The sequence below is a fragment of the Sus scrofa genome, chromosome 12 (genome assembly GCF_054392235.1).
Source record: "Sus scrofa isolate SSC_HxYL_T2T_F1_AM1 chromosome 12, Sscrofa_HxYL_maternal_Yorkshire_Landrace_v2.0, whole genome shotgun sequence".
In the NCBI taxonomy this organism is placed as follows: domain Eukaryota; kingdom Metazoa; phylum Chordata; class Mammalia; order Artiodactyla; family Suidae; genus Sus; species Sus scrofa.
In genome coordinates, this window is record NC_139394.1 from 781,781 (window position 1) to 803,272 (window position 21,492).

At 59.6% G+C, this 21,492-nt stretch overlaps 2 protein-coding genes across 9 annotated transcripts in view; both read left to right on the top strand.

Annotated features, from left to right (window-relative positions):
- The window catches only part of SECTM1 (secreted and transmembrane 1), a 34,426-nt gene that overhangs the window by 9,775 nt on the left and 3,159 nt on the right, over nt 1–21,492 (top strand). The window lies entirely within an intron of this gene.
- Nucleotides 1,491–6,839, top strand: CD7 (CD7 molecule). Of its 6 annotated transcripts, XR_014820554.1 has the most exons (5): nt 1,491–1,637; nt 2,817–3,131; nt 3,344–3,477; nt 4,103–5,417; nt 6,116–6,839. XR_014820554.1 is itself a non-coding variant. In XM_021066357.2 (4 exons), the coding sequence occupies exons 1-4, from the start codon at nt 1,568–1,570 to the stop codon at nt 4,208–4,210; spliced, it is 627 nt and encodes a 208-aa protein (XP_020922016.2). In that variant the 5' UTR covers nt 1,491–1,567; the 3' UTR covers nt 4,211–6,839. The 6 variants fall into 6 exon arrangements, 5 of the variants coding, with proteins under 5 accessions (XP_020922016.2, XP_084839476.1, XP_084839474.1 ...); XM_021066357.2 differs by having other exon boundaries at nt 4,103–6,839; XM_084983350.1 differs by lacking the exon at nt 6,116–6,839 and having other exon boundaries at nt 4,198–4,454.

Sequence of the window (21,492 nt, forward strand, 5' to 3'; positions counted from 1 at the left end):
GGGCAGGCCCTGCACATGCCAGGCGAGAAACCTAGGAGAGGCCGGTCTGTGTCTGTGACTAATTTCAGTTTCTGCATGTTGCTTATTCGTGTTCTCAAGGACTTCCCTAAAGAAAGTTTAGTGCTGGGTCCTCGCAGTGTCCCAGAGGCCCTCCCGAGCCCCTCCCCTCCTCAGCCACACTGGCCCTCCCCTCGCAGGCCCTCAGACACACCAGGCACTTTCTGGCCTCAGGGGTCCTGCACCTGCCAAGCCCTCTGGCTGGAGCCCTGTTCCCAGATACCACATGACCCCTCCTCACCTCCTGGGCCCTTCGTTCCTGCGGCCCCTCCCCTGACACGTGCTGTGTGCCCTGGCGTAGGCCTGCTCCTACAGACCAGCGTCTTGTCTGTTTTGCCCTCCGTTTTTGGCACAGCGGCTGGCACGTGCAGGCATCCGGAGAGTGTCCGTGGTGAACAAAGGCAGCAGGAGACCAGGAAGGGGGCTCGTTTGCAAAGCCGGTGCCCTCGTCCCCTCCGGCCAGCAACTTCCTAGGACCCTCGGGGCAACTCCTAGGGTCTGTCCCCAGACAGATCCGTCTCGAGTGCAAGGAGAGGCTCTGGGCAGGAAGGCAGCCCCCGCTAAACTGCCCCCACCCCAGACCCCAGCCACACCCCGGGACTCTGAGCCATCAGCAGACAGGAGCGTCCGACCGGCCAGAGGAGGGGATGCCGGGGAGGAAACAGCTGGGGGCTGTGGGTCCATGTGTGAGCCGGGTGCTCGCTCCTGTGCACACATGCGCATGTGGCCTTGGGCGGCTTGAGGCTGGGCCGTCTGGCCCAGGGCTCCCGGGTGGAGAAAGTCACCTCCTGATCATCCAGTCTCTTCTTCCCCAGGGACCTCCGTGAGGGCACAGGTCTCCCTCTGCTGGGGGGGCAGGGTGGTGACTGAGCTGAGCCCTCGAACCTACACGAGGCAGAATCAGAGCCACTGGGGCAGCCGCAGCCTTGGCCATGTGCCCTGGCCCATCTCTAGGGCCACATCGCACCCACGGGCTCAGTTTGGCAGTCCTACCCCTCCCACTGCAGGGGTGGGGTTGGGGGGTGGGGAGCTACTCCAAGTTTCTGGGCACAGATCAGGTCCCAGCAGAAAGGGAACCAGAGGACCAGGGCGGCTGGACCCCCAACCCGACCTGGGGACCCCCTTGTCTTCCTCCTGGTCCTGTCCCCACCCAACCTTGACCTCCTCCCTCCCCCTCCTCTCCCTGCTGTGCTCTGTGGAGATGCCAGAGGCCAGGACCACAGTCTACCTGTGGGCACAGAGCAGGATGGGGGAGGGCATGCAGGTGGCCCCCCAGCCTCGCCCGCAGTGCCTCTCCTTGCTCAGGGCACCACCTTCAGGAAGCCCTCCTGGAAGTGCCCAACCTCCAGTCACTGCAGGCAGCCCCCCCCCCAACCTCCGGCTCCATCCTGCCCCCACCACCCTAGAGCTGCGCCTGTGAGGTGGTTGCACTCAGTTGGGTGCCGCTGTAGACAGGAAGAGTCGTGAAGGCCCTTAAGAGGGGCCTTGCCCTTTCCTGCCACCCAGCGAGATGGCCCGGCTCCTGGGGCTCCCGCTGCTCCCCCTGCTCCTTGCCCTCTCTTTCAACCGGGCTGCCCAAGGTGAGTGCTTCCCAACTGCCCCCCCCCCGCCGGCCATGCCCCCTCCCCCAGGGTGCCCTTCCCAGGGTGCATGGTCCCTGGATGTGGAGCGTGGGCGTCCCTCAGAGCCCGCAGCCCTTCCAGAGAGTCAGGGCCAGCCCTGAACAATGGGCACCAAGACGGCGGCATCTGGGTGCAGAGCCGCCGCGGGAGGGCTCTTCTTTTCACGGGGGCTCTGGGGACTTTCTCTTCGACAACCAGCAAGGCTGCCTCGTCCTTCACATGCCTCCTGTGAGAGGCTCTGCGGTGAGAGGGAGACACCAGTCATACAGGTGGGAAGGGGCTCTCTGCAGGCACCATTCTTGTGCCCCCTGCCCCCAAAAGGGCTGCAGAATTTCATTTGCTGAGAAGCTGACATTTGGATTATGTTTGCCCCCCCGGGAAGCTGGTCCTGCTGGGCCCCCGTGGGCAGGCGAGGAGCCTTTCTGGGCATCCCACGGACAAGCCAGGATGTACCCACCCCAGGGAGCTGCTGGCTTCAGGTGCCTGGAAACGGTGGGGAAACAGAGGCAGTCGGCCTCGAGAGGGCTGGGCAGGCAGGACAGTGCCCTGGCTCTCTGGGAACTGGTCATTTAAGAGGGAAAAGCTGGGAGTTCCCGTCGTGGCGCAGTGGTTAACGAATCCAACTAGGAACCATGAGGTTGCGGGTTCGGTCCCTGCCCTTGCTCAGTGGGTTAACGATCCGGCGTTGCCATGAGCTGTGGCGTAGGTCGCAGACGCGGCTCGGATTCCGCGTTGCTGTGGCTCTGGTGTCGGCTGCCGGCTACAGCTCCGACTCGACCCCTAGTCTGGGAACCTCCATATGCCACGGGAGTGGCCCTAGAAAAGGCAAAAAGACAAAAAAAAAAGGCTGTGGAGCTGGGGAATGCCCCCCATCCCCCCCCTCCAGAGCTCTCAGCAGGGGTCCCGGTGCTCTGGAGGGAAGAGGCCCCAGCTCAAGCGTCCCTGACCTTGACCTGCCACCTCCTCTGGTGGGAGAGGGTGTCGCGAGTGGCCCAGCCCCCAGGGGAGGTCAGCGTGGGGCTGCTGGGCCACGGAAGCCACCCCATCCCCGGTGACACGTCAGCAGTGAGCTGTCCCCAGGAGACTCCCCTGCCCCCGTGCCCTCTGCAGCGGTGGTGACCGGCGGTCCCCCTGCAGAGGTGTGGCAGTCCCCCGGCCATGCCATCGCTTTGGAAGTAGGCTCCATCCACATCACCTGCTCCAGCCGTGGGCCCCTGCTGGGCATCTACCTGAAGCGAGTACTGCCGAAGGCCAGCAACGTGATCTACTACGAGGAAGGGAGGGAGGCCACCGTGGACGAGCGCTTCAGGGGCCGCGTCACCTTCTCGGGGCTGCAGCACAACCTGACCATCAGCGTGCACCGCCTGCAGCTGCCCGACACGGGGGCCTACGCCTGCCAGGCCATCATGGACAGCGAGGTCTGGGGCCCCGGGACCCTGGTCGTGGTGACAGGTAGGGAGGGTGCACCCCCCGGCCCACCTGGCCCTGCCTGGGGCTCTTCCCTCTGCGCTTGCTCCGGTTATGCCTTCCAGCTGGAGCCCACCGCCTCCAGGAAGCCTCCTGGATTCCCCCGCACACACACACTCCAGAGCCCCTTCCTGAACCCCCAAGGCTCTCTGGGACTCCCCGCCTGCCATCTGCCTCTCTCTGTCCCTTCTTCCCAGACAAACTGCCTCAAGCTGCGAACAGCTGCCGGGAGGCTCAGTGGACACACATGGCCCTCTCTGCAGCCCTGGCTGCGGTCTGCTTCCTCGCCGGGCTGGGGCTGGGGGCAGTGTGTGCGCGCCGAGGGACACAGGTCAGTGTGGCCTCGGATGTCATCCACCAGCCAGCTCCTCTCAGGGAGCAGGGAGGAACCGGCAGGGGTGCCCAGGGAGCTGGCGGTGTGGGAAAGCCCAGCGCCCCCCCACGCCCTCCACCCAGTCTCGGGAGCTGGGCGTGTGCACAGCAGGGTCCACGTTGGGAGGAACCTAAGAACTGAGCCCCAGCAGGGCCGGGCATGGGGCCCGGGAGGACGCCTGGTCAGACACCTAAGGGCAGTGAGCGGGGCATCACTATCTGAGAGTCTGGGGGTGCCCGTGGGACTGAGAGCGTGCGTGTGTGAGAGCCCGTGCGCGTCCGTGTGCAAATGGGAACGCGGGATCTGTGGCTGCGGGAATCTGCATGGGCATGGCCTGGAGGTGGGAGGAGCCGGTGACACGGGCCAGCTCGGCCTGGCCCCTCTGCTGTTGCTCCCATTTTCGCCTGGCACCTCCATCTCCCAGGCGCCTGCATTCCCCCCTCCGCCTCCCCAGGCCTGGCAGCTTGGGAGAGCTGGGGGGCTGGCATGGCCCCTCGGGAAACGGCTTCCTGAGCAGAGGTGTCTGGAAGACGGAGGGGCCCTGGGCTGGCTGCCCGGGGGGAGACATGAGGCTTTCTTCCAGATCCGCAGACTCTGCTGTGCGGGGGGCGAGAGCTCTGTGTGTGTCATCTACGAGGACATGTCCCTCAGCCGCAGCAACACCGTGTCCCTCCCCAGCCAGTTCCAGTGAGCCTGCAGCACTCAGCCTCCCGCTGCCTCCTCCCGGAAGCCCTCCTGACTGCGTCCCAGAGCCCACCTTGGAGCCCCCAGAAAGGAAGCCTCTCTGTCCCGCTGCTGCCCTGACCCTCGCACCACTGGGCGGGGGGCTGCTCTGTAGGACGACGCACTTGGGCAGCTGGTGGGGGGCGGGGGCGGGGGCGGGGGCGGGGGCGGCCCGGCCTTGCCAGAAATAAAGGCTTCTCTTCTCCCCTTTCCTGCCAGTGTCCATTTCTCAGCCAGCTCAGAACCCACAAGGGGGCCTTGCCTGAAGCCCCCTCTGGTGTCTCCTAGGACTTGGGCAGCCTAAGTGCCTGTGGGTGAGACGGTCCATGGAGAGGAAGGGGCGGGGGACACATGTCCCCTCGGGCCCCTGGACGGGACTGGGGGAGGGGCGATTCAGCCAAAGCCGCTCGGTGGGGCGGGGCTGACGAAGGGCTGCTCGCCCGCAGGCTGGGGTCCTGGATGGGGAGAAGCAGACGGTGCTGGCCGCCAGCTGAGCCGAGCTCGCCCTTCATGCCTGGGATTCTGCGCAGATTAAACTGTCATTAGCAGATGGCGTCCCTTTCACCCGGAATCCTATCTTTGGGAAACGAGCTTTGGGCATAGAAATGAACTGCAGTGAGATCCACGGCAGAGTTGCTTCCAGGACGGAAATCAACTGAGAAGTTGCCCGAATGTCCAGATAAGAGATGTGCTGCGTTGGCGACGTCGCGCACCAGCTCAGATGTTCAAAGGGCACCAGGGGCATCCGTGGGAACTTCGTGGGACACTGGAGAGACACAAGCGGGGTGCAGAGCGTGTTGTGGCCCCGCAGGTGTAAAGCGCAGATGGGTGTGTGTGCTTCTGTGTCTACGTGGTGACACCATGGAACAGCAGAGGGTTGCTGACACTGGCTGGGACTGCGTGTTGCCAGGGATGCCCTGGGCTTGCGGTGGGCAGCTCGGGCCACTCTCAGCCTTTTGTGGAGGGCCCTGGGCCTGCAGCTGGGATCCACACGGGTGCCGGGCAAAGGCAAGGAGCACAGCGCCTCTGCACCCTGCCTCCAAGGACCCCGAGGAAAGGCAGAGCCAGGAACCTGGTGGTGTCCGCCAGCTGCCTGCTGACGCCTGGTGCCTACGCAGGACCACTTGGCAGCGTGGCCCTGGGCAAGCCCTGCCCTTGGGCCTGGGTCCTCATCTGTAAGTTGGGGGAGTGGGGCCCCTGCTCTCCTCCGGAGCCCTTGCGGGCCCCTCTCCACCCTGCTGCGCCTGCCACCAGAGGCCACGCCCACTCACCAACCCTGACCGGTCACTTCTCGGTCCACACGGGACTGTGGAGATGGGCGGGCAGGGTGGAGCCCTCGTCTGCGTGCCCCCTTCCCCCCCGCCCCGAGCATCGCTGGCATGGAGCACATCTGCGCTTCGGTCCTGGAGCACCCCTGGCTGGGTCCGGGCCCTGCTTCTCCGTGTGTCCCCTGAGCCGGAGCTTCTGGGACCTCGGATTCCTCAGTGTAAAACAGGGGCCCAGGGTCAGGCCTCAGCGGCCTCCTGGAGCAAATGTCCTACACTGTGCGGGTGTGGGCTGAGCCCACAGAAGCTGGAGGCAAAGGCCTTGACTGTGGGGGGCCCCCCCACAGACTGCAGCTTTGGGGCCCCTGGGGGCTTTCAGGTTTGGAGAAGGGGGGGCCAGGGGGAGCACAGCGATGGAAACATGTGCCTGGGGGATGGGCTGCTCCCCGCTCTGGCCCCCAAGGCCCTGGCATGGCTGCGGATCCTCCCAGCACAGGCCCTGCCAGAAGGCGGGAGGGGCAGAGGGTGGGCTCTCACCTGCCCAGGGGGTGCACCCCTCCCTGCCCTCGAACCCCAGGCTGAACTCACCAATACTAAGGTCCTCTCAGATTGGATTTAGAAGAAAAGATTCAACACTGTCTTGTGTGCCGAGAGACAGACCCGCCTTCAGCAGGACACCGTAGATTGGAAGGAAGAGAATGGAAGAGGTACGAAGCAAACAGGCACCAACGAGAAAGCTGGAAGGGTCCCCCCTACCTTCTGACAAAGCAACAACAGAACAAAATACATAACCAACGTGCAGACGGGGGGATCTAAAAATAGCCAAACACGAAGGCCAGAAAAGATACACCCGCTGGGAAAAGAGACCAAGCAACCACTTCCGCCTGAGAGTTCAATGCCCCTTCAGACCGGAATCTTCCTGCTAGTGGAAGAGAATCCCACGCTCATCGACAGGAAACAGACAGGACCGCTCACCACCCGTGAAACTTTTTGAAATGAACATTCTCTGTCAACAGGGGCTGAGCAAACCAAGAACTGAATGAAGTCTGCAGGCCCAGCGCTGCCTGCGGGGGCTGCAAACAGGCCCGCGGGTTTACCTTCAGCAGACGTACCTGTGACGGACTCAGCCCTGGGCTTCAGGGGCGGGGCGGGGCCGGGGGCGGGGCCTCTGTCGGGGACCCAGGCTGAGGCCCCGGTGGCCACCACGCTGACCATCCCAGGGTGCCGGCCACAGGTGCAGCCCAGCCCTCCGAGGTCCCAGGTACAAAACCGGCACAAAAGCAAGTGCTAATTTAGAATGAGAAAAGAAAATTTTTTTTACAGCATCCAAAATATCTGGGAAATGACACTATTTTAAAATTAGCTGACCCCACTCACAATTCTCTCTCCTGCTCCCTGCCTCCCCTTTGCCTCTTCGGGTGACCAGAAAAGAGCGCAGCGACCCTTCAGCCCCAAAGCCCAGCGCTGGCCAGGAGGGGGCGGGGGGTGGGGGTGGGGGTGGGGATGGGGGGGCCCTGCTGGACCAGGATGTGCTCGGCCGGCTGGGGAAGCCGAGCAGGGGCCTGGGCTCTCCGTGAACCCAAAGATCTCAGAAAATTCTACTTTTCAAGCGTCTCCAAAAAGAGAAAGGGGGGATGGTGCAGCTAAGCGTCAGGCTGCCGGGCTGGGCGCAGTCCTGGGGCTGAGCCTGTTCTGACCGGCCCGGACACGCACCAGGACTTCTGCCACACCGTCACGCTCCGCACACCTCCGCCGGCATCGCAGGGCACCCGCTCCGCCCGCCCCGACCCCCACCTTCCTGTCGGGGGCCGGAGAGCCCCTGGGAGCTGGGATGTGAGGACAGGCCTGTGCAGGTGCCCACAGCGCCCCTAGCGGACTGCGGGCTACGACAGCTCGGTTGGCTTAGAACAGAAACTGATTTTCTCACGATGCTGGGGGCCAGAAGTTCAAAACCAAGGCAGGGTTGGTTCCTCCCGGAGGTTCTGAGGGAGGGTCTGCTCCAGGCTGCTCCCAGCTCCCAGCGGTGCCAGCGAGGGCTCCTGCCCTCATCCCCAGTCAACACATGGTCTTCTGGGCCCAAAGTTCTCTCTGCCTCTAAGGACACCAGCCACACCGGGTTTCGGGCCACCCGGGTCTCCTGGTAACTCGATGACAGCTGCAAAGACCCACCGCCAAATCAGGCCCCAGTCAGAGGCCCCAGGTGGACATGAATTTCGGGGTCCCGTTCACCCCAGTGCACTATCCCTCCCCAGATCGACAGCAGAAGCGTCATTGATCTTGGAGCCAGCAGGAGTGCAGAGGGGGCAGGGGACACAGGCGAGGGGACCAGCAGGTCACACACTCACTCTGGGAGGGCCCGGAGCCGGGTGGCCTGACTGAGGGCGTTACGGTTCTTCTGGCTGGACGGCGGCCAGCCATGAATCGGCCCCCAGGACTGCAGTGCACAGAGCAGATAGAGGCTGAGGACGGTGGCAGGTCAGCTCTGGACGCCTTGGCGGACCGGCGGGGACTGAGTGGAGGGGTTGCAGATGGGGGCCTGTGGGCATAAGAGGTCAAGGCCATGTCCTGGGGGGCAGGGGGACTTCAGCCAGACACCAGGCCGAGGGGCAGGGCTGGAGCTAAGTCTGCCTGCTGCCCTCGCTGCCCTGGGGAGGACTCAGGTCCGAGGGCCTGGGGAGGAGGAGGGGCAACCCCAGGAACCCCTCGCTCACAGGCAGAGATGAGCAGCCACAGAAACGTCAATCTGCCCACAGCGCCTGGCAGCCTCACCACAGAGCCTGCGGCTCCTGTGCCCGGGCCCCCAGCTGCACGCAGGAAGGAGAGGTGAGGCCTGCAGGGCCCCTCAAATTCTCACCCCCTTGCCGGCCACACCTGTGCCCCCAGCCCAGCTCAGTCCTGCAGCCCCCCCACCCCCAGGGGCAGTAGCACAAGTGGCCCCCATACCCTGGCATCTGCCTTTCACACCTCGACCCCACCCCTACCCCTGCCCGGGCACCATCACCACCTTTGCAAACGAAAACCCACAGCCCCGAAGGGCCAGGGACTCCTGTGCACACCGCCCTGCCCCCACCTGGCCACCAGTGCGGCCACAGTCTGCCCCTCAACCCCGGGCACTGGGCCCAGCCCGCCCCACCTGTCCGGGCTCCTGGAGGCGCTTTCGCCCTCCTCCCCTCCGGGTCCCGGGCCCCCACATCCCTCTGCCCCCCAGGCCCTGGCTTTGCACTCTGACCTCCTTGCCATCTGGTAGAAGGTGTCCAGGACCTCCTGAGCACCCGGTCTCTCGGGGGATGGCCGGCCTTGGGCAGGGGGCTGCCTGCTCCGGTGATGCCTTGGCCTGGAGCTCCCGCCGTCCCGCAGACCCCCAGCATCCGCCACTCAGGCTGGAGTCCTGGGCTTCCGGCATCACGTAATGCATCCGCAGCCCCCCACCCACTGACCCAACCCCGCCTTGGCCCCCACCCCGATGGGCCGCCCAAGAAGGAAGGCGGGCTCCCTTCAGGAAAGACTCCAAAGCCCCCGGAAGTGCCGTGGCTGCATTTCAGAAGTGGCATCACAACCCCTGCCCCTCATTCAGACGAGCTGCCCCGGGGTTGGGGAGGGGGCTCTGCTTCACTGTAAGACCTGCGGTGGGGGGTGTCCCCATTTGACAGTTGGAACGTGGGGTCCTAGAAGCCAGCGACACACAACAGCAGGCCTCAGGGCCCCCAGCCCCAAGGCCCTGCAGCAAAGGGCCCTTCCTCACAGCTCAGCACTGTCTAGGGGCTTCCTGAGTCCCAGCAAAACCTGCCTAGAGACCACGGACGAAGATTCCAGAAGCCTGGAGGACCCCGTCCTGGGCGCTACACGTCATCACTGTGCCCACTGCCGGCCACTGGAGGGGAGGCTGCTGTTGACCAGAGCACCTGGAGAGACGTGGCACCCAGGGCCTGGGGATCTTGGAGGGGCGTCCCAGGCTGCAGCTGAGTGGAGTCTGTGGGTACCTGTCCCCTGGGTCACAAGCTCCAGGCCTCCCCGGGATATGAGGAGAGCCCCCAGAGGCAGGTGGAGACGGCGCCTTGTAGGCGACCCCGTGAGGACCCCACAGTGGGGGGGCACCGCTCATGGGGAGCCAGCCTGGACCCACAGCTCTGCAGGCCAGTTCACCCAGCCAGGCCCACGGGTTCGCACCACAGCGGCCGCGCTTCCTGCTTCTCATAGGTGGGCAAGGAGGCCACATCCTGCCTCTCCTGGGTGCCCTCTGTGAAAGCCCACTGGCCCAGGCCAGCCCCAGCCCCGGGGGGCCCCGCTGCAGCCTCCCCCCAGGACCGCCCCCCCCATCTGGTCCATGCGAGGGGTCCAGTCTACACTCAGCACGTCCAGAAAGCCACCACTTTGGCTGCAGGGTCCTCTCTCTGCCTTCTTACCCCCGTCCACCTGGCCGCGTGGGTCTCTCTCCACCTGGGCTCGAGGCTTCAGCCTTCACTCGCCGGAGGTGAGGGTCCCCTGGGGGACCAGGCAGAGGCTGGGATGTCCCCTCGACCACTCTCCCTCTCCTTGGGCTCCAATGTCCCCCTGCCAAGGGGCTGTCACTTGCCAGACCACAGGGCCAGAAAATGGTGGTCAGCCCCAGGAATCGGGGCTCCTACGGCCCTCCAGCCACAGAGCCTTGGGAGCCACTGGCGCTCCTGGCTTGGGCCTCGTCAGAAGGGACACCCGGTCCTGGTCACCGAGCTTGGGCAGGTGGCCCTTGTGACACGGCCGGTCACATCTTGCTGGTATCCAAGCCACTTAGGGGTGGGGCTGCCTCTCTCATCCAGTCCCTGGACATTGTATGGCCCAGGCCAAGCCCACACATGCTGGACCCCTGCCTGGACCCCTCTCGGCTCCAGCCAGGGCTCCGCTCCCCCAGTTCTCACCTGGGTCCCTGCTGCCCCACACGCAGACCGGAAGGCCTGCGTCACCTCCTCCCTCTTCACTTGGAGAGCTTGCTCTGAGCGCAGATCTGCTCTCAAGATGCCACTGCTTCTGCTCCCTGACATGGGCACAACCCCGATGGCCCCACCCAGTGGGTTCTGGGCACCTGTGGCGGGGAGGTCCAGTCCTGACCCCTACCCTCCATCAATCACCTCAGCCGCTACCCACCATGGCCCCCAGAACCCCTTGCCTCTCCACCCCCTTCTTCTGGAGCCAGAGGAAGGGTCCAAACAAGGGAAGAAGCCCTGGGGAGCGGCCGTGTCAGAGCTCAGCCTGCACACACCCCCACCCTCGCCAGCCCCTGGCTGCCTCCAAGGGCCCTCACTGCCCACAGGTGATGAGCCTGTGCCCAGCCTGGCACAGCAGGGTGACCGAGCTGGTCCTGAGCGGGGTCCCCCAGCCCCTGCGGATGCTGTAGAGCCCTAACCGAACCCGTCCTCCAGGCCGCAGCTGCCGCCCTCGAGCGCTGTGGAGCACGGAGCTGCCTGCCCTCTGGTGGCAGGACTGGGACAGGGCAGGGAGCGGACCCAGCCACAGTTCCCGGATGGACATGCCAGGCCTGGAAGGGACTGAGTGCCGGGTTCATGGGAGTCCAGCCCCTTGCCGACAGACGGGAGACGGAGGTCCGGAGGTGGCCTTGGACAAGAGTTGCAGCCCCCAGCCTCAAGGTGGCTTCTGCGGTGGGCTGACTGAGGGGCATGGAATGGTGAGAGGGTGTCACCAGGCTGTCAGGGTGTCCCTGAGAAGTGGGCACCCCTACCGCTTCACAATGGTTTGGGGGTCCAGGATCTGGGAACTTTAACGACCGCCCTGAAGGGCTGGGGTGGTTGGGACCCCCTCCAGGGCTCCAGATCCTCAGGCCTCACCGCTCCTCCCCTTCTGGCCATTGAGGGGGGTTCTGGCCCATGGATGGGGCCTGGTCGCCCAGCCTGTGGGGCAGCAGAGCCTAGGTCTGACAAGCACCAGTACGCAAGCACACGGGGCCTTCACGTGGACCAAGCTGGCTCCCCACCCGTGCAATTTTCCACGTGCCTGACCCCCCCAAGCCGTCTCCTCCAACCTCCTCATCTCTGCACAAATCTGGAAAGGAGCTCAGCTCTTTCCTGCTGGCAGTTACGGACTCAAATCTGTTTTTGCCACGTTGGTGGGCTTGGGAGACTGACACACACACTCACATGGCCTCGAAGACAGCTCCTGCTCCGCAGCCTTCACTCCTGCGCCCGGATCAGCCTGCCCACTGCTCCCCCGCCCTGGACAAAGGCCTGGGGGGCACGGCTGGGGGCACAGCGGGCAGAGCCACTTTGAGAAGCCCCCCTGCCTGGGCCTCAAAGGGGCTTCTAGGGTCCGCTGCTCTGGCTGGACCTCCCAGCCGTCCCTGGGGGGCCCTGCTGGGAGGAGGCTTGGGGCACAGTGGGGAGCAGACATTCAAGAAGGGTGACCCCTGGAGTTCCCTGGTGGCTCTGTGGGTTAAGGATCTGGCATTGTCACTGCTGTGGCATAGGTTCAATCCCTGCCCTGCGATCTTCTGTGTGCCACAGTGCAGCAGGAAAAAAGAAAAGACAAAAGAAAGAAGAAAGACAGGTCCCGAGGCTGTGGCTCTGGGTTTGGAGTCAGAGGGGCCGAGTGTTCCCACGGCTCCTCTCCCTGGGCCACGTCATCACTCCAGGCACAGACTTCCGGTGCGCTGGCCCGCTCGTCCACGGTCGAAATACGCGTCATGGGACAATGACCCAGAACACGTCCGAGACAAAGGAAGAGAAGCTCTCTCGAGGCAGAAGCCCACGGCCCAGCGCACGCAGGCTCTGGAAGCGTCTGGGTCCGGCGAGCCTGCCCCCAACGCCTAATGGACACCTACGGTGCATTCCTCCCTGCCACCCTCCACCACCCACCTGGGCCCCTCCAGGGTGCCCCCAGCCCCACCCCCTCCCAGCTTTTCCAGACCAACACCTCCTCCCCCTTTCTCACCACTCGCTCGTCCCCTCCCCCCACCCCCAGGTCTCAGAGGGAAGGGACCCAGGCCAGGCACCCCCGCCCAGCACCGTCCTCACACCAGGATGCCAGGAAACAGAGAATGCCCCCCTTGGTACTTTGTGTTTTAATTCAGTTCCAAATCATCTGCAAAGGTAACAATAAAATGACAATGAAATGTTATCAAAATTTTTAATAAAAACTTGGAGTTCCCGTCGAGGCTCAGTGGTTAACGAATCCGACGAGGAACCATGAGGCTGCGGGTTTGATCCCTAGCCTCACTTAGTGGGTTAAGGACCCAGCGTTGCCGTGACCTGTGGTGTAGGTTGCAGACACGACTCGGATCCCGCGTCGCTGTGGCTGTGGTGTAGGCCGGCGGCTACAGCTCCGTTTAGACCCCTAGCCTGGGAACCTTCATATGCTGCCGGTGCGGCCCTAGAAAAAGACAAAAAAAATTTTTTTTTTAACAAAAACTTAAACATAGAAAACATCTTTGTACTTTTATCAAGTTTTTGGGCTTTTTTTTTCAGTCTCTTCAAGGCCGTAACTGCGGCATATGGAAGTGCCCAGGCTAGGAGTTGAATCGGAGCCGGCTAAGCCACAGCTACAGCCACAGCCACTTGGGATCTGAGGCAGGTCTGCGACCTACACCCCAGCCCATGGCAAGCACCGGGTCCTTCACCCACCGAGCGAGACCAGGGATCCGTCCCCCGTCCTCATGGACATATGTCGGGTTGGTCACCGCTGAGCCCCCACGGGACCTCCCTCGAGTGTTTCTGAAACAGACAACACCTCTGACTGGAACCCAGCCAGAAGCCAGATTGGGACATGAACCTACCGTTTTTGTTTTTGCTTTTTGTCTTTTTGCCATTTCTTGGGCCGCTCCCGTGGCATGTGGAGGTTCCCAGGCCAGGGGTCCAATCAGAGCCGTAGCCGCCGGCCTACGCCAGAGCCACAGCCACATGGGATCCGAGCTGCGTCTGCCACCTACACCACAGCTCACGGCAACGCTGGATCCTTAACCCACTGAGGAAGGCCAGGGATCGAACCCGCAACCTCATGGTTCTTAGTTGGATTTGTTAACCACTGAGCCACAACGAGAACGCCCTGAACCTACCGTTTTTAAATTAGAATCGCTCACCTGGTGCCTTGATTTACGGGAGTTCAGGTTCTTTGTGTCTCAGCGCAGAAGGAACTCAGCAAGAGACAAAGTGATAGGCGAGAAATAGATTTATTAAGATAAGATGCTTGTGAGAGATGCAAGCGGGCAGGCAAGGAGGCTCTGCCCGGGGATCCGGTGGCACCAGTTTTATAACCCAGGGAAAGCGGGGAGGGGGAGAGACCCCCTTCTTCCTCGTCCTTCAAGGGAAGGTCCGGCTTTACGTGGAGGTCCCTAGCCCCTCTTCAGACTGGGTGAGAGAGTCTCTGATCCCATGAGGTCAACCTGGGACTGTCCTGGTGCTTTTTCAAATCAGCAGAAAGGTGGTCACAGCCGCTAACATATGTTGAATCATCATCTCAAGTTCCGTCTCGTGAGGCTCCCACGTGCAAGGTCATCTTTCCCTCCGACTCCTGTGCTGGGTCCTGGGGATCCTGTCTTGCTGAACTGGAACGCAGGCCTGCTTTCATCTTTCACTGAATGCCCTCAGCCTGTGTGTCAGCATGTCTCGTGCTTGCAGTTATGGTTTACAGCGAAGCAAGCCTGCTTCACCCCCCAATGTTCTGATGGCTTTGTTGAGTGATTATTAACTTACAGGGTCTCCCAAAGTCCCCTAGGTTTCCCTCCTGGGACTTCTGCAACTGCCTGTGTAACTATCCTACTCCATCCTATCAGTTTTAAAGCACAGACTTCGCTGAAGATGGAAGAATCCTGTCCTGGGTCCTTTCAGATGGGAGATGGTGACAAAATGCTGCGATCTGGCCGCCTGGGGGCCGCTTCTCCCTCCACCGCCAGGGCCAGGGCTGCTCCCTTTTCATCTTCCGATGTGCTTCTCTTTGCCTCTCCCGCAGCAAATAAGAGGTTCCCGGAGCCTCCACTGCGCTCAGTAGAGCAAACTGCCCCCAGAGAGGTGTCTTGGGAAAGAGGACCGTCCCCCCGAAGCCCCTTGGGAAAACTGCCTTCCCTTTCACAGTGGTTAGTCACCGTGGGCCGAGAGGGAAGTGTGGAGAGCAATGACGAGTCATTCCTTTACTGAGCAGGACCTAGGGGGCAGGGGACAGTCCCTCCCCCAGGGCCTGTGCGCCTCCCTAGGGTACCTGCTGCATGTTCCTGAGTTGTTCTACACACGTGAAAACCCGCCACCAAATGGAAGATGTTAATTACTTGCTTAGGAGCACGTGGCCCGGCCTCTTGGAGCCTAAACACAGATGCTGTGACCCCCCCCACGTGACCCCGCCCTGTTGTCTCACCATCAACCAGAGAGTCGTGCAGGAGCTGATCCCGCACCCTCTGTGCCCTCTGCCCTTAGACGGGTTCTTGCAGCACCCGGGTTCATGGTCCTGCATCGCCACTGCAGAGGCTCGGGCTGGCTCCCTGGCTTCGGAACTTCCACATGCCCGCAGGCTCGGCCAAAACAAACAAGCCAACCGACGCTTTCCTGAAAGGCACCGGGAGTTCTGGCTTTCTGGGCACTAGCTGCCCGGACTCCTTACTTGGCGCCGGCAGTAAACGCCGCCGCACGTCCCACCTCCCCTCCCCACGACCCGGTGTCAGGACCCAGTGTCAGGCCAGGGGCGCCGAGCTGGGCTTGTCAGCAACCTTAGGATGATGAACTAGCAAAGCTACAGGAAAACTAAGACGCGCTGGTGGGCCCACTCTAAGTGCAAGTCAGGAAGCGCTTTATTCTATTTAGAAACAGCGTAACCGTGGGTACCCCGTGCACTTCGAAGACCTGTACGAATTAAAGCCTCACCGGAGTCAGAGCGCTGGAGAGGCGTCTGACCCAGGCCGGACCCGGACCCCCAAAGGCCACCGGCGCAGCTCGGCGCAGCTCGGGAAGGAAAGACGAGCCCGTGAGTGCCGCGGGGGTGCGCGGGGACGCCGCCCGGGGGCGGGGGGTGTGGGGGAGGCCGGGCGGGGGGCGGGGAGGCCGGGGGGGGCGGGGCTCAGGGCGCAGGCGCGGCAGGGGCGGGGCGGGTGGAGAAGGCGCGGCATCTGCGACCGCTGGGGACTTGGGGCGGCGGAAGCTGGCGGGAGGACAGGATCCACTGAGGATCACGGGGGCCCGGAAGCCGGCTGCCGACCAGGCCAGACACTCCCGCCGGGGTTTGTCCGTGCGGCCCCAAGTGGATGGTGACCCAGGGAGCGCGTGCGCCGGGGAGGAGACTTCTGCCCGGACGCCCTCAGTGTCTTGGTCTGAATGCGGAGGTTCAGGACCCCGGGCCGCAGCGCAGGCGTCAACGGACCAGAGCCCAGGAGGCAGCCCTCGGGTGAAGGGACACCATGCCAGGCAGGCCCGCTCCCAACCCCAGGAGGGTCCGCGGCCAGGCTGCTTTCTCCGGAGGAGGCGCCTGTTAACTCCGCACACATCCGTGCCTGTTTGCCCTCAAGTCCTTGCAACAAATGATGCGATTAAACGCAGACATCCACATCGCAAAAAGAGATCCTGCGTCATGTCGTGTCTAAAAATTAATTTCTAGATTTAAAGGTGAAAGCTAAAGGAGTAAAGTTTTCAAGGAAAACGGGGAAAAATCTGCTTGATTTAGGAGCAGGTTAAGGCTTCTTGGCAGTAACCCTAAGAGAATAAATAGAGAAATTAGAGGTCACTGAAATTTAAAATGTCTGTTCCTGGGTGTTCCTGTTGTGGCTCAGCGGAAATGACCTGGCTAGTATCCATGAGGATGTGGGTTCAATCCCTGGCCTCACTCAGTGGGTTAGGGATCCAGTGTGGCTGTGGCTGTGGTGTAGGCTGGTGGCTGCAGCTCCAATTCAACCCCTAGCCTGGGAACTGCCATATGCCACACCTGTGGCCCTAAAAATTTAAATACAATAAAACAAGGAGTCCCTGTTTTGGCCCAGCAGCAGAAACTAATCTGGCTAGTATCCATGAGGATGCGGGTTCCATCCCTGGTCTCGCTCAGTGGGTGGGGGATCCAGCATGGCTGGTGAGCTGTGGTATAGATTGCAGACCCAGCTCAGATCCTTCGTTGCTGTGCCGTAGGCCCTGCAACTGTAGCTCCAACTCGACCCCTAGCCCGGGAACTTCCATGTGCCGCAGGTGCAGCCCTAAAAAGAAAAGAAATGAATAAATAAAATGTCTGTTCATGAAAAGACACTAAGACAAGCAGCAAGCCACTAGGACTGGAGAGGATATTTGCAAACCTAGTATCTGACACGGACTGGTCTCCAGACTATGCAAAGAACTCCCACTGCTCCACAGTAAAAAGTCAAAATTGGAAAATTCCATAGTATCTCACTTTTGCTCTTTTGACCACGTTGGAGAAAGGGCCAGCCAAAGCTCCAACATGAATACAACTGTCTTTTATGAAATCAAATCCATGTTTAGGGTGTATGACCTCTTCACCCTGAGGAGGAGAACCAACCAGCCCAAGAAAGTAAATTGGGAGCCGTCCGTAACTAAAGGACACGAGGCCAAAGCATCCGGAAGTAAAAGCTAAGGTGATCACAGGCAGAAGGTGGAATGTGCGCTTTTTCAGATTGACATTTTGAGTTGCCTACATGATGGAAAGTTAAACAAAATGTACACTAACCTCCTTCCTCTTTTATTATCACATACCCTCCCTGCAGCGTGACTGAAGCTGGCACTGTGAGGAGTGCCCGCCCAGAACTGCCAGAGGCCAGCAGGTCCTCCTCAGCAACACCACCTGCAACACACAAGTTTAGGTGGGCCCACAGACCAGACGCACTTCCGCTGTCTGAAACAAGGGTTTAAACACGGGGACGGGTATTTTGAATCCACCAAAAACTTGTTCTTCTCAAAAGAAGAACAAAGTACCTAGTCATCAAGACAAGGCAATTGAAAGCCACAGTGACATACCACTTGCGTCTTTAGTAGAATGACTGCTAATTTTTTAAGTGCTGGGGTCAAGTAGTTAGGATTTGGCTCCTTCACCACTGCAGGCTAGGTTCAGTCCCTGGTCCTGGACAGCAAGTCGCTGTGTGCTGTGGCCAAAAAAAATACAAAGTGCCGATGAGCATGTAGGGAACGTGGAGCCCTTGTTCGCTGTTCGTGGTGTGCAAACTGAAAGTCGTGGTGGACGATGTGTTGGCTTCTAGTGACACAAAACACTCCTATCCTTTGACCTGGTCCTGGATATCTGGCCAGAGAAATAAAAACATATGTCCACACAAAGACGTCCAAAAGAAGGTTAGCAGCAGCTTTATTCGCAATAGGCCAAACCTGGAACCAGCCCAAGAGTCCGTCACAAGGTAGAGGAACACAGTGGAGCCGACCTCGGCTACAGAAATGACCAACTGCTGATGCACCAAACACGGATGGTTTTCAAAAACATTACCCTGAGCGAAGAAGCCTTACACAAAACTATGTTCTTGGTGCATCATGTATGCGACTCCTAGAATATCCAAGACCACAGTGGAAAAAAATCACAACAGTGAATGCCTCTGGTCGGCTGGGGTGGACATGGAATGGGAAGGGCAGGGGGAAACTTTCCGGGTGGTGGGCTTGTTCTCTTTGCCTGGACAGCGTCTGGGCTCACTCAGTGGTTGTATTTGCTAAAGCTCAGCAAATGTATGACTAGGATTTACCAACTTCACTGTGAATTTAACATTAAAAATCTGTGAACAAATGCTACATGCTAAGGGTATGGGTGCTGAAGTATTCGGGGGGAGTGTGCTTATACTTGCAACATAATAATATTAAGTTTTTTATAAAAAAGTATGTTTTTACCATAGTGGTGTAATAATATAATGAGCACCTGCAAATCAACCTCCAGCAGCAACATCAGAGCATTTCCAGTAATTGGCGTCTATCGCTGTGCTTCTCCTCCCATACCCAAGGTGTTTAGCATTTTCCAGCTTTAAAAGGTACCTCCCTATGTCCGTATGCTGTTATGTATTGTAAGAGTTTATAACACATTTACAGGCCTAAAAAAAAGACGGACTGACAGATGTCAATGGCAAAGTTTCGGTGGAGTTTACTGGAAAATTACTTCCACTTTGCTGAGTTGCATTATCCGTTGAACAAAGCCCTGAAGGGCAGGGTGGGGGTGAGGCGGGGGTCTGGTCTTTGGGTGTTCCACCCTGGACGAGCGCTTTGCCCAGGGCCAGGGGCCCGGGAGGATAGGCTTCCAGCGTTCTGAGCTGGCCAGCCGGACGCAGCCTCGGCGATCAGCAGGGAACCCAGCCCGGCTGACCCTCCCAGCTCCCTTAGCCGCGGCTACTCCGCACATGACCCAGTCTGGCCAATCACAGAGGCCGACTGGGCCCGAGATGGGCACATGATCCTAAGTAGCCAATCATAGCCCAAGGAGGTCTATTTAAGGTGGAGCTGGCCCCCTTATCCGCAGCTTGGCGTGCTGGCGTTTGCGGCTGTGAGTTTGCTTCTCGTGGGCGGTTGGAGGGGGCGCTGGCGACCGCAGAGAGCTTTCGAGACGCTAGGGGCGCCCACTTGGACCACGAGGCCCCTTGCTGCATCTCCCAGAGGGTGACTTGGGATAAGTCCCGAATAAGCCCGCGAGGTCAGGGGTCGTTGCGGTGGTCGGCCTGGGGCGCATAGTCACGTGTGTTTCTGGGGTCCTGGCTCGCCAGTCCCTGCAAGCCTCCCCCGCTGGCCCACCACTCTATGGCCGCTACGACGTGGCAAGAATAAGCCCCAGGAGGGAGCACAGGGGGCTGCGGAATAAATGCCGGGTCTTTAATTGAAATACAACGCACCGGACTTCCCGTGCGGCTCGCAGCATAACTACTCGGCGTTGCTTCTACAGTGGCTGTGGCTTGACCCCTGGCTGGGGGACTTCCATGTGCCACTTGTTTAAAAAAAAAAAAATGCAACGCACCTACTATAAAATTCGCTTATTTAAGCTGTGTGGTTCAGGAGTTCCCGTCATGGTGCAATGGAAACGAATCCAACTAGGAACCATGAGGTTGCAGGTTCGATCCCTGGCCTCGATCAGTGGGTTAAGGATCCCGCGTTGCCGTGAGCTGTGGTGTAGGTTGCAGATGCGGTTTGGATCTGGCGTTGCTATGGCTCTGGTGTAGGCCGGTGGCTGTAGCTCCCATTCGACCCCTAGCCTGGGAACCTGCATATGCCACGGAAACAGCCCTAAAAAGTTAAAAAAAAAGGGGGGGGTGTTTCAGTGGTTGTCAGTATATTCAAAGTTGTGCAACCAAACCCCTCTATCGAATTTCCATTTTCATCACCTCAGAAAGAAGCCCTGTACCCATCAGCAGCCATTCTGGGTCCAGTCCCCCCGCCCATTCTAGGCAAAGCACTAATATACTTTCAGTCCCAGTAGCCTTAACTCTGTGGCGCATACTAAAAAATTATTCCGGGTTCATTTGAAGTAGAAGTTTGATTGGATGTCTTGTATTTTCATTTGCTAAGAGTGTTCAAGCATCCTCACCTGACGAGGGGTGACTCTCTTTCCCTATTGTCTAGTTTTCTCTATATTTAAAAATAGTTCAGAAGTTCCCAGTGGCCTAGCAGCTAAAGAACGGGTGTTGTCACCGCTGTGGCTCAGGTCACTGCTGCAGCATGGGTTTGAAACCTGGCCCTGGGAACTTAAGCATGCTGGTGTGCAGCCAAAGAATACATTTACATGTGATAGTTCACAGCGAGTTTCCTAGGTCACATTTCAATGTTGTCTTTTAACCATTTCCCAGTTTCACTACGCAATGGCTCAGTAACCCTTCCTTTCACCTGGAGGCCCTGCGGGAGGGAACCGGGGCTGGTGCCTCCCCTCCCTGCCCTCTTAGCGGAGTAAACAGGCTGGGAGGCCTCACCAGCCTAGCCAGAAGCAGGCGGGCTCTGTGGCTTTGGGGCTAGCCTTCCAGTTTCACAGCTCCCTCTTTCTCTGAGAGTCGAGTTCATCACACGTCTCAGGTTGTGGAATATGATCGTGCTTTGTAGTGCGAGGCCCTTTCTTGTTTCGTCTGTTTGTATTTTACTGATTCATTTCCTGCTCTCATTCCCTGACCCCATAGGCAGCCCTTCCGATGGGTTTTGTGTGTTTTGTTTGCGTGTATGTTTTTTCACCTCAGAGGATGGTTTGACTTAAATATTAAGTGAATACTAATTATCAGTACAATATGAGCCAGCTAGGGGTAATGGGGGAGATCTTCCTTGTTATGGTAACAATCGGGAGCCTACAGCAAATATCTTTTTTCTTTAGAGCCATTTTCTTTGTTTATTACTCAGTGAGGTTATTACATTTATAGTTGTACAAAGATCATCACAATCCAGTTTTATAGGATTTCCACCCCCCACCCCCCACCCCCCACACTGTCTCCTTTGGAAACTATAAGTTTTTCAAAGTCTGTGAGTCAGTATCTGTTCTGCAAAGAAGTTTAAAAAAAAAAAAACAAAAAACCCAAAACTGATGTTCCCGTTGAGGCTCAGCGAAACAAATCTGACTGGTATCCATGAGGACGCAGGTTCGATCCCTGGCCTCGCTCAGTGGGTTAAGGATCCGGCGTTGCCGTGAGCTGTGGTGTAGGTTGCAAACAGGGCTCGGATCCGGCGTTGCTGTGGCTCTGGTGTAGGCCGGCAGCAACAGCTCCAATTGGACCCCTAGCCTGGGAACCTTTGTATGCCACAGGTGCAGCCCTAAAAAGACCGAAGTAAATAAATAAAAATCAGTAACAAATAGACTAGACCTGCTTTCTTCCAGGCAAGTGTCAAATGCTCTTCCGTTCCTATGCTTCGCAGCACCTTTCTCCCTCTGCTGTGAGGATGAACTACGCGAGGTGTTTGATGTTAAATCCAGACCTTGAGGCCTGTTTCTCACTTACCACGGGGGCCCGACCTAGCGTTTTATCTCAGATCTTTTGCATCCAAGTTCCTGAGTGAAACGGGCTTCTCATCTTCTCTTCTCATTTGTCTGGTTAGGAGCCAGAGTGAGCTGGACACATCCCACTCTCTTCCAC